The 16,940-nt window shown below is 38.1% G+C and overlaps 1 protein-coding gene across 2 annotated transcripts in view; it reads left to right on the forward strand.

The window, feature by feature from the left end:
* The window catches only part of NELL1 (neural EGFL like 1), a 731,583-nt gene that overhangs the window by 134,825 nt on the left and 579,818 nt on the right, over positions 1-16,940 (forward strand). For both annotated transcript variants that reach the window (XM_005869404.2, XM_005869405.2), the window contains exons 5-7: positions 92-188; positions 13,565-13,637; positions 14,834-14,916. In XM_005869404.2, the coding sequence (XP_005869466.1) occupies positions 92-188; positions 13,565-13,637; positions 14,834-14,916 (253 nt within the window). The remainder of the gene's footprint in view (positions 1-91; positions 189-13,564; positions 13,638-14,833; positions 14,917-16,940) is intronic.

Here is a 16,940-nt window from a genome sequence, read left to right on the forward strand (position 1 = left end):
AGCTATTGCTGTGAGTCCTTCAAGCAGCGTGTGTACGGTTCAGTTCTGCAGTGAGCCTCTCTATTAGTAACCGTGTTCTTTGCCCCTACAGGATTTATGAACGTGTGATAGACCCTCCTGAGACCAACCTTCCCCCAGGAAGCAACTTATGGCTTGGTCAGCGCAACCAAAAGCATGGCTTATTCAAAGTAAGGACTACTTTCTACTTCTGACACGTGCTTTTTTATGTGTTGATGTGAATGAAATAATTTAATCTTCATGATTTTATGAAGTAGGTGCTTTGAAACTCTCTGTGAGGCAGAGAGTAAAGGGACTTGCCTAAGGTCACACAGTTCACTGTAGTGCCAGGTATGAATGATGCAGAATATAAATGATCCTCATGATGTTTTTCAAACTAATTCTTAAGGTTATCTTTAAGTTCGTTTTCATTCTCAGAATATATATTAAATCATTTTGGGGGTGATGTTTAGGTATACAATAGGAAACAAATATCAGTGTCTAGGAGTGTTGATTTTCTTGTCTATAAAGAGGACAGTACAATGACTGCATTATTGTACTTTATAAAAACGTAAGGATACCATGTTGAAATGAATTGAAGAAGTTAAAAACATCATGAAATTTTAAGATAGTCTTGTTCTTCAGTAGAATGGCAGAATTTTGCTTCTGGCAATATGGTAAACTAGATATTTTAACAATCCTTGTACTTCACAATGCCCCTAAATGCTGGATAAAACAGAACAAATTCTTTTAAGATTTATCATTGCACTTCTACAAAGGGAGATTCATAGGGGCCAAATATATGGAGGGAAATGAAAACCAGAGGGATGTCTGCCAATACCAGGAATTAGAGACTTCAGTTTATTTCCCATTTATTTTTTTTTACTTTATTGAGATATAATAAACCTATAGCACTATGTAAGTTTAAGGTGTATGATTGGTTCATATGTTACACTTATACATTGCAAAATGGTTACCACCATAGCGTTAGCTAATATCACCATCTTGTAATTGCTATTTCTTCTTTATGGTGAGAATATTTAAGATCTAGTCTCTTAGCAACTTTCAAGTATATAACACAATATTATTAACTATAATCACTATGCTGTCTGTACATTAGATACCCAGAACGAATTCATATTATAACTGGAAGCGTGTACCCTTTGATCAACGTCTTCCCATTTCCTCCTCCTCTAGACCCTGGCAACCATCATCTACTCTCTATGAGTTCAGCTTTTTAGATTCCACATATAAATGGTATTATACAGTATTTGTCTCTCAGTCTGACTTATTTGACTTCACATAATCCCATCAAAGTACATTCATGTTTTCCTTTCTGGTGGCTGAATATTATCTGTCTGTCTGTCTGTCTGTCATCTATTATCTATCTATCTATCTATCTATCTAACCTCAAAGTACATTCATGTTTTCCTTTCTGGTGCCTGAATATTATCTGTCTGTCTGTCTGTCATCTATCATCTATCTATCTATCTATCTATCTATCTATCTATCTATCTATCTATCTATCATCATCTAGCTATCATCTATCCATCCATCCCTCCCACTTCTTTATCCAGTCATCTATTGACAAACATTTAGGTGATTTCTATGTCTTTGCTAGCTATCTATCCATCCATCCCTCCCACTTCTTTATCCAGTCGTCTATTGACAAACATTTAGGTGATTTCTATGTCTTTGCTATTGTGAATAATGCTGTAATGAATATGGGGGTGCAGAGATCTCTTTGAGGTAGTGATTTCATTTCCTTTGGCTGTATACTCTGTAATATGAATCTACCTAGAAGTAGGATTGCTGGATCAAATGGTAGTTTAATTTTTTGAGAAAATTCAATACCACTTTCTATAGTGGCTGTACCAATTTACATCCCCACCAACAGTGCAGAAGGGCTTCCTTTTCTCCACACCCTTGTGAAAACTTATCTATTGTCTTTTTGATGTTAACCATGTTAGCTGGTATGAGGTGATATCTCAGGTGGTTTCATTTGCATACACCTGATGATTTACCTCTTGATTCTATTTCTTTGGTTTATGTGTCTTTTTATGTCTGTATCGTACTGTTTTTATTAGCATAGCTTTGTAGTATAGTTTGAAATCAGGAAGTATGATGTTTCCAACTTTGTTCTTTTTTATCAGGATTACTTTGTTACTTTAGGGTCCTTTGTGGTTCCATACAAATTCTAGGATTGTTGTTTTTTTATTTCTTTGAAAAATGGCATTTGAATTTTGATTGGGGTTGGATTGGATCTATAGATTTCTTTGGTTAGTATGGGCATTTTAACAATATTAATTATTCTGATCCATGAACATGGGATATCTTTCCATTTGTTTGATAAAAAAAGTGAGAAGACACAACGTATTGTAGTATTCAGTGTACAAATCTTTTACCTTTTGGTTAAATTTATTCCTGAGAATTTTATTGTTTTTGATGGTATTGCAAATGGGACCATTTTCTTTATTTCTTTGTCACATTTTTTATTGATAGTGTATAGAAACAAAATTGATTTTTGTATCTGGTTTTGTGTTCTGCAATTTCAATGATTTAATAGATTAGTTATAAAGTTTTTAAATAGAATCTTTAGGATTTTCCATGTATAAGATCATATTATCTGCAAACAAGAAAATTTTACTTCTTCCTTTCAAATTTGAATGCCTTTTATTTCTTTTTCTTATTTCTTTGAAAAATGGAATTTTGATTGGGATTGGATTGGATCTATAGATTTCTTTGGTTAGTATGCACATTTTAACAATATTAATTATTCTGGTCCATGAACATGGGATATCTTTCCATTTGTTTGATAAAAAAAGTGAGAAGACACAACGTATTGTAGTATTCAGTGTACAAATCTTTTACCTTTTGGTTAAATTTATTCCTGAGAATTTTATTGTTTTTGATGGTATTGCAAATGGGATCATTTTCTTTGTCACATATTTTATTGATAGTGTATAGAAACAAAATAGATTTTTGTATCTGGTTTTGTGTTCTACAATTTCACTGAATTAATAGATTAGTTATAATGTTTTTAAATAGAATCTTTAGGATTTTCCATATATAAGATCATATTATCTGCAAACAAGAAAATTTTATTTCTTCCTTTCAAATTTGAATGCCTTTTATTTCTTTTTCTTGCGTAGGACTTCTAGTACTATGTTGAATAGGCATATCAGAGTGGGCACCCTGTCTTTTTCCTGATCTTAGAGGAAAAGCTTTCAGCTTCTCACCACTGAGTATGATGTTAGTTGTGAGCATATCATATATAGCCTTTATTATGTTGAAGTTTCTGCCTCTTGCCCAATATGATGATAATTTTTATCATTAAATCATGTTGGGTTTTGTCAGATGAATTTAAGCATCTATTGAGATGATCATGTGATTTTTGTTTTTCATTCTATTGTGGTATATAACATTTATTCATTTGCATATCTTGAACCATCCTTAAATATCAGAGATAAATCTCCCTTAATCATGGTGTATGATCTTTAATGCACTCTTGAATTAACTTTGCTTACATTTTGTTGAAAATGTTGGCATCTGAAGTTATCAGGGTTATTGCCCTGTAGTTTTCTTTTCTTGTAGTGTTCTTATTTGGTTTTGGTATCAAGGTTTCTTAACCAATAGCCATTTTATTTAGCCCACACTTCTTTGCATTGATTGGATGATTTTCCTGGTCTGGCTGGCCACACTGATATCTACTGGGCTCTTTCATGTGTCTGTAGTCAATTTATAGGTCAGCAGGTGGCAGGATGACCTAAGCCTCTTTACAGGTCTGGTAGTAGTCTGGCTGTTGACTGGCTTCAGTTCTCTTCCAGATGGTCTGTCATCCTCTAGTGGTCTAGCTCAGGCTTATCCATATGGCAGTCTTGAGGTTTCAAGTACAAGAAGAGAGGATACACTAATCCTCTTCAATGCTCTGTTTGCTTGGTCACATTTGCTAATAATTTACTACCCAAAGCAAGTTCTATGGCCAAATGCAGTCAAGGAGTAAAGATATAGACTCCATCTCTTGAAGAACGATTTTGCAATATTGTTTTGCAAGGATATGGATGCAAGGAGAAGGAGAAGTGTTGACCATTTTAATTATGGAACCCAGATCTCAAATCCCCCTGCCCCAACAGTCCTTCGGATCTCCTTTCCTCAGTCAGAGGCTGTCCCTTTCCCAAGGGACGTGGCTGGATGCCGCGCGGTTTCCCTCTGACCATCTGGGCTCAGAGATCTGGCAAACTTTCCTGCCAAGATCCCTGGTTTTTACCTTTCCAGGGGAACTCTGCCCTTCCCGGCTGCAAACTGTCTCACCAGCTGAGTCTCCTTCGCCAATTCAGGGTGGATGTTATTCGTTTCAGCTGCTCATTCTATTTGCTCAGGGACAAGCCTTGGGACACGTCCGCCTATTCCGCCGCCATCTTTTCTCTCCCTGTGTTGACCATTTTAATAATCTCTTACACCAATCAAGATAAATTGAAAGACAACCATGCCTAAACATCTTAGTGAAATAGCAGAATCCCAAAGATACAGAGAATATCTTAAAAGTAGCCAGTGAGAAAAAGCAAAATTTCTACAAAAGAGTAACAAAGATTGAATAGCTGTCTTTTAAAGAGTAAAAGCAGGAACCCAAATATAATAATAAGAGTTTTCAAAGTTTTGAAATAAAATAACTCCCAAATGTATTTGTATATATCCAGCTTAATTATTATTTGAGAATGAGTGTGAAATAAAGACCTTATAAACAAATAAAACTTTTAGTTTATGACCAATAGATCTTCATTAAAGAAGAAAGACATATAATGCAAGGAGAACTGGTGAATACATTGTTGAGAGCATACACAAACCGGAATAATCATTGTTTGATTAAATAATAGTCATTAATCATAATAATAATGTCTAATTAAAAATAGGTGTATTTTGAAAATAAATATTAGACAATAATAATAGGGGATAATCTGATGTAAAGTGTTACAAGGCCTTGTTTTGGTCAGAAAAATTAGTACAGAAATTGATTAATTGTAGACTTTAAGTTTGCATATTAAAAATATAAATTAACACTGAAAAAACAGATAGTGTTTAGCTTTCAAATTTAATTATGAGAGAATGAGAGAATTTCTTGAAAAATTCTGCCAACATAAATTAAGGCAAGAGGAGAGAAAATGCTGTCTATAATACAGCAGATGTAATTCCATTTCATAATATTTATTATCTGATTTAAGTAATTTACACTCAGTGCTTAAAGTCAAAGTATTTTATTGGATTCATAAGACTCAAATTCTGATGTATATCTATAATAATAAAAGTGTAATATGCAAATCAACTGAAGGGCCGAACAGCGGAATGAACATCCCGATGACCACGTTATGACACCCACTGACGCCAGGCCAGCCAAGGCGGGTGCAATGCAATTGGTCGGGGGCCCATCCATTGCCCCATGATCGCCCCAAAGAGGGAGGCCCAAGCCACCGACTGGCAGGCTGCCCCCCTCTGTGGGATGCGATTGATCGTGGGGCTCCCGGACTGTGAGAGCGCAGGCCGGGCTGAGGGACCCATCCCCCGAGTGCATGAATTTCATGCACCAGGCCTCTAGTTGTTTATATTGAAACAATTAAAGAATAAGGATTCATAAATGTTGAGAGTGAAGTGGAACAAAGGAGGAAAAAAATAGACGAAATCAAACATGAGAAAACTGTAGAATCTCAGGCAATATCAAACTTAAAAGCTGAAGAGTTGCTCACATAATGATAAATAATTCTGCAGGTGCATAAACCTAAAGCATAAGCTGAAAGTAGACATTGCAGTATTTCAGAAGACTGGGGAAGGATAGTCTTGCTTGTTTATTATTGGTCATTCTTTCTTATAAGCTTTACTTTGATCATAACTGTTTCTATTTTATTCAGCACATGCTTACAATAGTACCAGGAACATAGTTGGCAGACAGTATACTCTTAAAATGAATGAATGTAATAGCTATGAATTTGTCTTCTTATTTGCAAAGTGACAGAGATAGCTCTCAGAATGGTAATGCAGATGACATAGTAAGTTTGCAATATGCATCTTCTCCCTTTTTTCTTATGTGTTTACTGCTCCTTATGTGCTTAACACTATATTATAGAAATGATAGGTGCTTTTTTGGCCTTTTTGGGGATTTCTGTTTCAGTAGGAGTTTGTGATAAAAAGAGGGAGAACAGTTAGTGCTATTATTTATTCCAGCTTGATGAATTCATGATTCTTTGAAGAGGTAAGGAACCTTGTGTTTAAGAGCCCATATACCTGATAAAGACAGAAAGCACAAAGGATGTTCATAGACTTGACAATGATTTTGCTGTAGAGGTGGGTTGAAGGGTGTGGAAGAGAGTACCAGCAATCATTGAATGAATGCTTTCCATGTTCTAGACCTTGTGTGGCCCTACATATATTGTCTCAGTTAATTACATTTCCCTTTCTGAAAATCCTAATGAGGTAGCTGTTATTATCCCAATTATATAAATCAGTCTGCAGGACTCAGAGAGATTAAGCTATTTGCCAGTCTAAGTGATGGAAGTGGGATTTAAGTTTAGGCCTTTTTTATTTCAGTCTTTGCTCATTCATCCAAACTTTCATTTAATAATTTCATTCAATAAACATTTTTTTTAGGATCTTGCTTACTATGTGCTAGTCACTGTGTTAGATGGTGGTGACATTTCACGTAACTCCAGCATGTTCCATGGTGGAGGCAGACCCTATTGTCTTTTTCAAGGGCTTCGGCTCAAAGGAATAGGTGGTCCCAGGGAGAAGCATCAGAAGCGATGGTGTTTCCACACTGTCTGTCCCCCTAGGGAGCAATGTGAATCTCTTTGCTCCCCAATAGGAGTAGCCTAATCTAATGGCTCTTTAGAAGGGAACCTTTCAAAATTCCTCTTCCCCTTAGAGTCCTGTATGTCCGGCAGTGCTCTGGCCATCCTTTGGTGAGCTGAGATGGCTAGGCTTGGGAAAAATATGTCAGTGTCTCATTACAGAAATTATCTCGATCAATTTAATGCCCCTGTAAAAGAGGCAGCCCTGCTCCGGTGAGTCAGCACATCTTCAGGCTTTTAATATTTATCTTGTAGAAGCTGCCTCCTGGGTCCAACCACTCCTGCTTTATTGCTCCAAAAAAAAATGCTTATTATGTGTTTTCAGGTTAAAATAGCATTATTCCCTGCTTTAAATATTAACACTTTGCTTCATAGGCAAAGTCAAAGCAAAAACTCCTCACTTGTCAACCCAAATTCCTGGACCCTGATGGGTCCTTATGGATCACACAGTAAAAGTGCTGCTGATTGCTCTGGCCATTTTTGCTCAGTGGTTAGAGCATTAGCCCGGGGACCAAAAGGTTGCAGGTTCGATTCCCCCTCAAGGACACATACCTCAGTTGCAGGCTTGATCCCTGACCCTAGTCAGGGCACATTCGAGAGGCAACCAATCCATGTGTTTCTCTCACATCGATGTTTCTCTCTCTGTGTGTCTCTCCCTCTCCCTTTCACTCTCTAAAAATCAATGGAAAAATATCCTTGGACAAGGATTAACAACAACAAGAACAAAACTGCAGCTGATTGAAGAGCACAGGATGGTGCCTGGCACATAAGGCATAAGGCTGCTAGCATTAGGTCATTTTTATCAGAGACTCAGAACACAAGCTGGGGATTTTTTTTCACTTCAAAACAGCATCCATTTGAGAACATAGCAGGCTCTTAGTGCTGGGCTTATCTGAATCTTGTCGCAGATTTCCATTATCGGGATGGTTGATTACCACTCAGTTTCTCTTTGATCATTCTGAGCTGATGAGGCTGTGAGTTTCAGAGGGTAAAGAAATAAAGAACAAGTGTAGATGAATTGCAGTGAGTTCAGGAAGCTTCGGTGGGTTTGGTCTTCTGGGAGCTTCTAAATAGTTAAAATAGCTGAGATCTCAGGATTTTACAAGGCAAAGCCTTTCCCAGAGCCTAGGCACTCTTCTCCGTGTCTCCCTCGATTTCTCTATCTGTTGGGTGAACTTGGGTCTGAAATCTTTCCCTTACCTGGACATCACCATCTCCTTAACAGCTCAGCTGTCACTGGGAAGTAAAATGGATGACATTTTTTTTTAATGCTACAGCTGTTGTTTTTTTACCTCAGCTGGTTCCCATGATTCCGCAGATGGTAAACATATGTTTAGAGGTACCTAGAAAAAGCAGCTCTGCCGGATTCCTCCCATCGCTAATTCTCGTTTTTCCTTTCATGCAGAAAGTCCAAGGCGCAGAGCTGGCGAATCTTATACATTTGTAGATTAATATTTCTGTGCATTAAGACTCTGGAAACAGCAGGACAGCTAATGATATGCTAATGAGCTGACAGTGTTTATTGATCATAATGAAAGTCGACAAATGTCTTTCTTGGCTTTTTGTGCAAGCTGGAATATTTTATTAACTGTCTTCAGGGCAGAAATACATAATTGGTTGCATTTTGAAAATCCTCCTTGCGAGTTTCCTGGAGTCTTACTTTTCATTAGCCTGTTGCCAAAGCGTGGGCCCTTGCCAGTTTATAAACAGAACATGTCTTCATCCCTATATTTACATGCCCTGCAGGAACTCTCCCCGCCCCTTTTCCTTTTGCCTTTCAAAGCAATTTGTTGCAGTGTTTTAGCATACAAAAAAATACAACCGTTTTCTTCAGTGTAAACAGAGATCTGCAGGGAAATAAGAGCCTTAAAAAAGAATTAGCATGTTTGGTGGAAAAGCTACTTTTATTTGTATCAGAAAGCTCTGAGTCTTAGATGGACTTGCTTAATCTTAGTTATTCCATACATAAAAGGGTAATAATAGCATACTTTTTCTAATCTTTTTAAATTGCATCTTCCTGTATTTCTTACTGTGAAATGAGAAATGTTCTTGGAACAATGGAAATAATTGGGCATTAGTTCTCCAAACAAAAACCCATGTAGAACCTATCTGGCGCAAATTTATCTTTCAGCTCCTGGTGAGCTGAGTGCGGGAGGTAGAAGGTGGCAACAGGTGGATGTAACAAAGGGGGGAAAATCCATTTGTCTCCTTCCCATCAGTATTAATAGTAAAAGTTTATTTATTTGGGCTCTGCATCTTAGGGATTTATTTAGCTGCTCAGATTGGCTGAGGTTTAGCATTGCACAAATAATGAGGAGATGGATGGTTTAGCAAATTAATAGAGAAAATAAGATGGCGGCGGGTGGGGGAGTTTTAAGCTACTTAAAAAGACCTCTGTTTCCCAGTACTGATGGACTGTTTTAGTGAACTGTTAGCATCTAATGCATATAATTCATCATGGACAGTGAGTAGTATCTATCAATTAAGACAATTAAGATAGGACCTTATTTTGATAATAGGACCTTATTATAGCAACATCTGGTTAGCTCCTGTAGCTCTAAAACTTTCTCAAATGATACATTATTACTTACACATGTTACATAGTGGCCCAGCACTGGTGTTGGAGTTAGGAAACCTATAGTTTAAGGCCAAGGATTAAGGTGGCCTTTAGGAAAGCTACTTAAAGTATTAATGTGCTAGGTTTTTCATAGGTCACATGACCAGGTGATCATGCCATAGATCAGGCCTCACATCTGTGGTCCTCATCGGGGGTATAACAAGATTGCCTTAGAAGCTTTTGCAAATTATGGTGACTGTCCTTCCTCAACCTCCCCTAAAATTCTGATGTGTATCTCTAGTTTACATATCAGACTAATAGCTATGAAAATTATATTGTTCAATATTGTATAATTCATAGTTTTCAGGAGTTTGATGCCTCTAAGGTATTTATTGTGCTTTCTGTGTGTTACAATAGGACCTGCAGGGGATACTGAGATGAAAATATATGATGTTTGCCTTCATGGTGTTGATAATTTAGTAATTCTGTGGGTTGCCATTCAGTTTCAAATCAGGAAGATTTTACCCAGTGGATATATTGGATTTAGATGCTATTTTCACCACTGTGAACTTTTAATGAGTGAACCCTCTTGCTCCCAAAGAAACAAATGATTGACAATAAAGCGGGGGTTTTTCAAAGAGACCTTTCATCTGAGTCATCGGGGACAGCCTTAAAATTGGAGATTCCAGTCCGGCTGTCATGGCTCAATGGTTGAGCATCCACCTATAAACCAGGAGATCATGGTGCGATTCGCAATCAGGGCACATGCCCAGATTGTAGGCTGGATCCCCAGTGCTGGACATGCAGGAGACAGCTGATCAATTATTCTAATTACTGATGTTTCTATCTCTTTCTCCATCTCCCTTCCTCTCTAAAATCAATAAAAACATATATTAAAAAAATAAAAATGGAGATTCCTGAAAACATCACCACAGTCCAGTTTTGGAATACTTCTATCACTCCAAAAAATTCTTCATGACTGCTTACAGTCAATCCCCATTCCCCTCTCCAGCCCTCAGCAAGCAATGATCTGCTTTCTATATCAAGAGTTTTATCTTTTCAAGACATTTTCTATAGTAAATGGAATCATACAATACATAGTCTAATGTGTCTCTTTTCCTTAGCATAACAGTTTTAAATTTTTTTCACATATGCTTCAGAGCCCTTTATTCCCTTTCTAAAATGGATGAATTAATAGTATGTAATGTAGATGTTAATAAAGTTATGAAACATTTTTTAAAAAACGGAGATTCCTGGACCTCCTCCTATCTCACTAAAACAGAATCTGGGAGTTGACCCAGGAATCAGAATGTTAAATACTCAAGGTGATTCTTAAGAAACTCAACTTTTGAGAAAAATTGCTCTGATGAATGATATGAAATCAAGCTTAGGTCTGAATAAATGAGATCAAATGACATCAACTAATATACACTCAACCAGAGCTGCATTTAAGTGTAGATACATTTGAAGTTAAATAAGGAGAAATAATAGAAATTCTACCTTTAGATCCCTTATTTCATTATTTTTTTTGGAGAAATTGCAGTGCTTGAAGGTAAATTTTTATCTATAGAAATCCTCATAGATGATTTTTCTGGGAGAAATAAGGCTGATGGAGCTACTTTGTAGTTTTATATTGAATAAAATGCCCTTCTTAGGGGTCGTTTTGTAAGGAAAACTACGTAGTTCACAAATGTCCCTTTTACTGACAAATGTCCATGCTCTGAATAGACCATATGGCAATTCAACGCAAGGCCTTCGGGTTCTTGTTCTGGGGGAGGTGCTGGAATACGCGCACAGGTATGTCTTCACGTGCATACACACGTGCACTCGGACTTCTCTGGGTTACATTTGGTGTTTGCGCAATAGATTGCCACCCTTCTTTTAATCCAGCATGGAATTAGACCCAGTCAAATAAATTAACATTCCATCTTGATTTGTTTGGCAAGAACACATTTCCATGCAATTTGTGGGCTGACCCTCATGACCTTCCCTTAGAAAAAAACACACCAAGTGCTTTGAGTTTTTGCATTAATGGGCACTGAGAAGCTGCCCGCCCTTATTTCTGTTTTTGTTCAAGTCAACATCATTGACCTTTACCTAATGACCGGTGCAACACACAAGTGCATGCCAGAGATTCATAGTGGAAAAAGAGAGAGGTGAGGAGGGAGGCAGGTGGAAGAAAGGTGTGAGAGAGGCAATTTGTAATTTATAATGGAACAAAATCAGCAGTCACTTTTTAAAAAGCAAAAGTGCTGTGTGTTCTATATTATGTTGCTATAGAATGAGTGGGCGGAGTATCTTTTTCAAATGGGTTTTCCATTTGTTTTTGGAAAGGTAATTGATACCACCATATATGTATTCCAGGTTTCTGAGTGCCTTTCTGTGGCTGATAAAAATAAGAATGATTTAGGATCTTGCAACAAACAGATAATAGATGTACCTGATCCTTTCCTGGTCATGTGCTTTCACCATTTCCTCATCACCTCCGAAGACCAAACATCCTGGTCTGCGTGGGACTCTCTCAGTTTAGCACTGAAATCCCTAAGTCCTAGGAAAACCCACATAGTCAGTCACTCTAAATGCATTCGTATTCAACCTGATTAGACAGATGTTTTCTAATGTGACATTCAGTTTCCTACGACGGTCTGTTCTCTGATGGAAATCTACAGCCTTTTGTGTCCTTGGTTCCCTTTTTCATTTACCTTGAAAGGTAGCAAATGCACGGAGATCTATTTCAGCTTGGTCACTTGTTTCATTCACCCAGCCCTTGAGTGCTGGGAGGATCTTTAGTTGTTGCATACAGCATTTCTCCTTCCAGATGAAGCATCTAAAGCTCAGAGAAGATGGATCTTATTGTCTGAGTTCATCCAGTTGACCAGACACAGATTTAGAACTTGAACACAGATCCTCTGGCTTCCAATCCCGTGCTGCTCTCAAAGTTCTCAAATGTGCTTGAAAGATACCCTGTCCTCTTAAGGGAGTGAATTTACTTTGGCAAAACTGAGCAACTTCACACCAGAAAGAAGCGGATGCACTCAGATTACACTCCATTCATTGCTTCCTGGAATTCTCCTGCAGGAGATTCTGATTCCTGTTGAGGAGCAGAGGCAGGGACTTCCTCCCCATGGTGAGGCTGGCTCCTCCTCATAGTCATAAGCACTGCATCATCCATGAAGAGGAAGAGGTCAATACTACAGGTATCTCACTCTGAGGAAGAGGTCCTGTGATCCTGTTACTTCTATTAATATTTCCAATTAATATTTTATCTTGAAAGAATAAGCAGAAAACAGCATGTACTGATTATCATCTGTTGTTTAGAAGATGAACACATGCGTGTTACTTCCTCTGAAAGACTTGCACACTATCTTACGCCTATATTTTATTTATAGATTGAGCTCAATATTCTGAATCAGCTTCCTCATTTACCATCTGTTCTGTAATATCTCTTCCATCAAATCAGTTAAAAAACAAAAAACACCCACTTAGAAACAGAATCTTGAAATTCAACATGCACACTCCAAAGCCAGGTCATTATTTTCATTGAGAGATAGCAGCCCCAATGAGTTTCTTAAATGAGGGCTGTACTTCCTGAATAAGTTACAGAATTAAAAGACCACCTTTTTACTCACAGGGAGTTGTTGAGCCATTCTTAAGATTTACCAGCCAACACTCACGTCACTTAATTAGCTGAGAGCAAAGACTGATCGGAAAATTTTCCCATGTCAAATTTATTTTTCCTTGACTAAACGAATCAATAGGAACATTTTAGTTTAATATGTTTCTATTATCTTCTTGCTCCCATGTTAAAAAAATCTGCAAATCATGAATATTTAATGATCCAGGATGATTGGGCATTGAAGAGAATTTTTATGACCTCAGTGACTTTTCAGTCCCATAGTTAAAGAATATTTATTGATGGATCCTTAGTGCTATGATGTCTTTTGTCTCAGCCAGTGGTTACTAACTGTAGCTTTCTCAAGATGAATGTACTTTTCGACATTCCTAGAAGAGGACAGTTTCGAGTAGTTCAATGTAGACTAAGGCCAACTCACCTTTTGAATGAGGCTCCCAGTCTTGTTTGAAAAGAATCTCCCCTGCAGAGAACACGTGTCAGGCCCACGTGAACTGCTGGGAACTGTAATATTGACCCCCACCTATCTCTTCTGTTGCCCAGGGGATCATCCAAGATGGGAAAATCATCTTTATGCCGAATGGGTACATAACGCAGTGTCCGAACCTGAATCGCAGTAAGTAGCAGTTTAAAGCATTTGTAAATTTGTAACATTTTTGTTGATAATATCAGAGAATCAGGTCAGGAAGGATACCTACACACTATGTACAGTGTTGACTGATGAGGTGGTAAGGTTAGTGAAAGAGGACTTATCTAAGGGTACTAAATACTTCTTTGTCTTTGAATTTCTAAAAAGCTTATGTATTATTTATAGAATTAAAACTTGAAGGTAAGAAAAATTACATTAGCAGTTTGGGTTCAGTAGTTTGGTACAGAAAGATATCCTATATAATAAGAGAGGAATATGCTAATTAGCCATTATGCCCTGGGGCGTAATAACCAAGCATGCATTGACCAGATCACGGATCAGCAGGAGGGTGGGCCAGTGAGGTACAAGTGGGCTTCGGAGAGCTACAGGAGCGGGCAGGGCAGCAAGCTATGGGGGGTGGGGTGAAAGGGGAAGGGGGGCAGGCGAGGTAAGGAGGGCGGAGCAGCAGGCCGAGAGCTACAGGAGGGCGGCAGCGACCTATTGGCGCATGGATTCGTGTGCAGGGCTACTAGTGTTTAATATAATTATACATATTTTAAAAAGCTATTCTTTTTTTGAATTGCTATTTCTTTCATCTAATTTTGATAGTTGCCAACCTTATTGCTATATTTTACATTTTTTTATTTAAAAACTTTTTAAAACTTGTAGTTACATTGAATATTTTGTATTAGTTTCAGGTGTATAGCATAGTGGTTAGACAATCATACTTTACAAAGTGTTCCTTTTGATATTTCCAGTACCCAACTGGCACCTCACATAGTTATTACAGTATTTTTGACTATGTTTCTTATGTTGTAATTTCTTTAAAAACTATTCTTTAAACTGCTTGACCTGGATTTGAGTTTTCTTTTTCTTCTTCTATGATAATTTACATTTTCACAGTCACCTCTCAATAAAAACAAGGGTTTAATTTTAACTTAAAAATGTCATACTGTCTTCCTCTTCAGTGAGCAGGCTTTTTTTCCCCTGTTTCTTCCTGTTGGTTTATTAATAAAAGGGAGAAATCTAGACCTGAAATCCTCTGTGATTTTATGCCAGTTTCAAAGTAACACTTAAACACAAAAGCAAAAAGCCTTCTACATAGCCAAACAACTACTGTTTTAAAAATGTTCTTTTTAATATTAGCACTGTATCAACATTGGTGTTATCTTTTCTTTATTGAGCCTGCCCAACCTGTAGTGATTTCTTAAGCCTGGTGCAAGGAATAATGGATTTACAAGAGCTTTTGGCCAAGATGACTGCAAAAGTAGGTATCTAAATTTCACCTGTGATGTTTCACTTCTATCGCCATGCTGTCTGGAACGTAGAGTGATGTGCTCGAATGGAAACATTTTTAGCATTGGCATCTGCAATACATTACTCGAAATAGCACTACCTATAGTGAACATAACTATTTCTGTCTTCAATACTATTAGGCTGAATCAAAATGTTTACTTGAAAAATGTTTGGAAGAAAGAGGCATGTGTATCACCGCTGATTCCCTGGGAGTGGAAAAGAATTTGCCCATTGGCTATTAAACTGGTGCCACTGTGAGGTGATCTATGGTCAGAGCCACGGTGGCTCATAAGCTAATGCATTTCAGATGTAAGAATAATTGCCAATAATCAGAGGGGCAAAATAGCTATTGTTAGGAAGAGATCACTGTCGCAGCTAGGCCCTGTATCACATTTGTAATATATGATTCATTTCAGAACTGGCCCTGAGTTACACAGGGAGGGAGGCAAAGTTGCCTTTCAGCACCTTCAGTTTATAATTCTGCATCTTTTTCACTCTTCATCATCCACTTAACAAGAATCTTTGGAGGATTTGCTAGTTGCCAGGTGCTGTGTCAGGTACAAAGGAGACACAGGTGAACAAGACAGGATTTCTACCCCAGAGGTGTTCATATTGAGTGGCAGAGCCAAACATGTAAACAATTAGGGACTTTCATATATAAATATATATTCATAAAGTTTAGATTCATAATGAAAAGCCCTGAGCTTTGTGGAGAAAGGCACCGAATAAATAGAAAACGTGGCTATGTTGTTATGATACCCATCAGTTGCGGACATGAGTTCCGGCCCAGGGCAAAGAAAGAATTAGATTGGGCCTCAGAGGCGTTAGACTCTGCGAAAGGAAGAATTTTAATAACAGTGAAAATGATACATTAATCTATTCCACCCGCGGCTACAACTGCTCCCTGCCATCAGCCGTGGCACCTGGAAAAAAATTGGTGGAGAGATGTTTTGGAGATAGGACTGTTTTTTGGACCCGTAGATCGTGCTGCTGAAGACAGTACATTATTTCCAACTAGGTGTGTGGCCACGTCGCCTTTTGTCTGGGAACGGAGAGACAGAACACTTTTCTAAGAAACTGAGGCGGGGACTGGAGAGCCTGAAGCATTGTTTGCAGTTCACTGCCGAGTGCAGTGGAAATGGGAAATGCAGGCAATTATTTGCCTTCCCAGCTTGTGGCATAGGGAGGCTTTTATTTTATATTATGTGGAGCAGCTTGATCTCAATACCATTAATTATACGTTAGCTCGATGCCCAACTTTTGGAACAAGAAACATGTCACCCGGTCTCCAGTGATTGTGGCTGCTCCCTCCCTCGCTCCCAGGATGCCCTTTTCTTTCTCGGGCCTGCCTGTTCCGGGGAATGGCAGTCTTCTCTTTCTTAGTCATACATTATCCGGGAGTCACATGGCACTCTGTCCTCCAAACACTATTGTGTGAAATGAGCTTTTGTGAGGTAGAGATATTTAATTGTGGGCAGTGGCAAGCAGAAAATAATGTAATCCACCGTTTCACCCCCCAACTCCTTGCACTTTGGAAGATTTATATGTCCGTTTCTTCCAAACCGTGAGTAGAATTATACTGAGAAAACTTGAGCGCTTCCATTTTCACTGCATAATTTGGAATCTACGATAAGCAAGATGAGGAGTTGGCAAACTTTTCCTGTAAAGGGCCAGCTAGTGCATGATTGGTTTTGCAGGCCAAGAGGCAAAGTTGAGGATATCATGTATATATTTTTTTATTTAAAAATAACCATTTAAAATATAACCATTGAAAAATGGAAAAATTATTCTTAGTTCACCATATAAAAATAAGTCGTGGGCTCAGCTGGGTCAGTGGTTGAATGTTGACCTATGAACCAGGAGGTCACCATTTGATTCTCGGTCAGGGCACATGCCAGGGTTGCGGGCTTGATCTTCAGTGTGGGGCGAGCAGGAGGCAGCCACTCAATGATTCTGTCTCATCATTGATGTTTCTATCTCTCTCTCCCCCTCTCC

Source organism: Myotis brandtii, unplaced genomic scaffold (assembly GCF_000412655.1).
Source record: "Myotis brandtii unplaced genomic scaffold, ASM41265v1 scaffold293, whole genome shotgun sequence".
Classification (NCBI taxonomy): domain Eukaryota; kingdom Metazoa; phylum Chordata; class Mammalia; order Chiroptera; family Vespertilionidae; genus Myotis; species Myotis brandtii.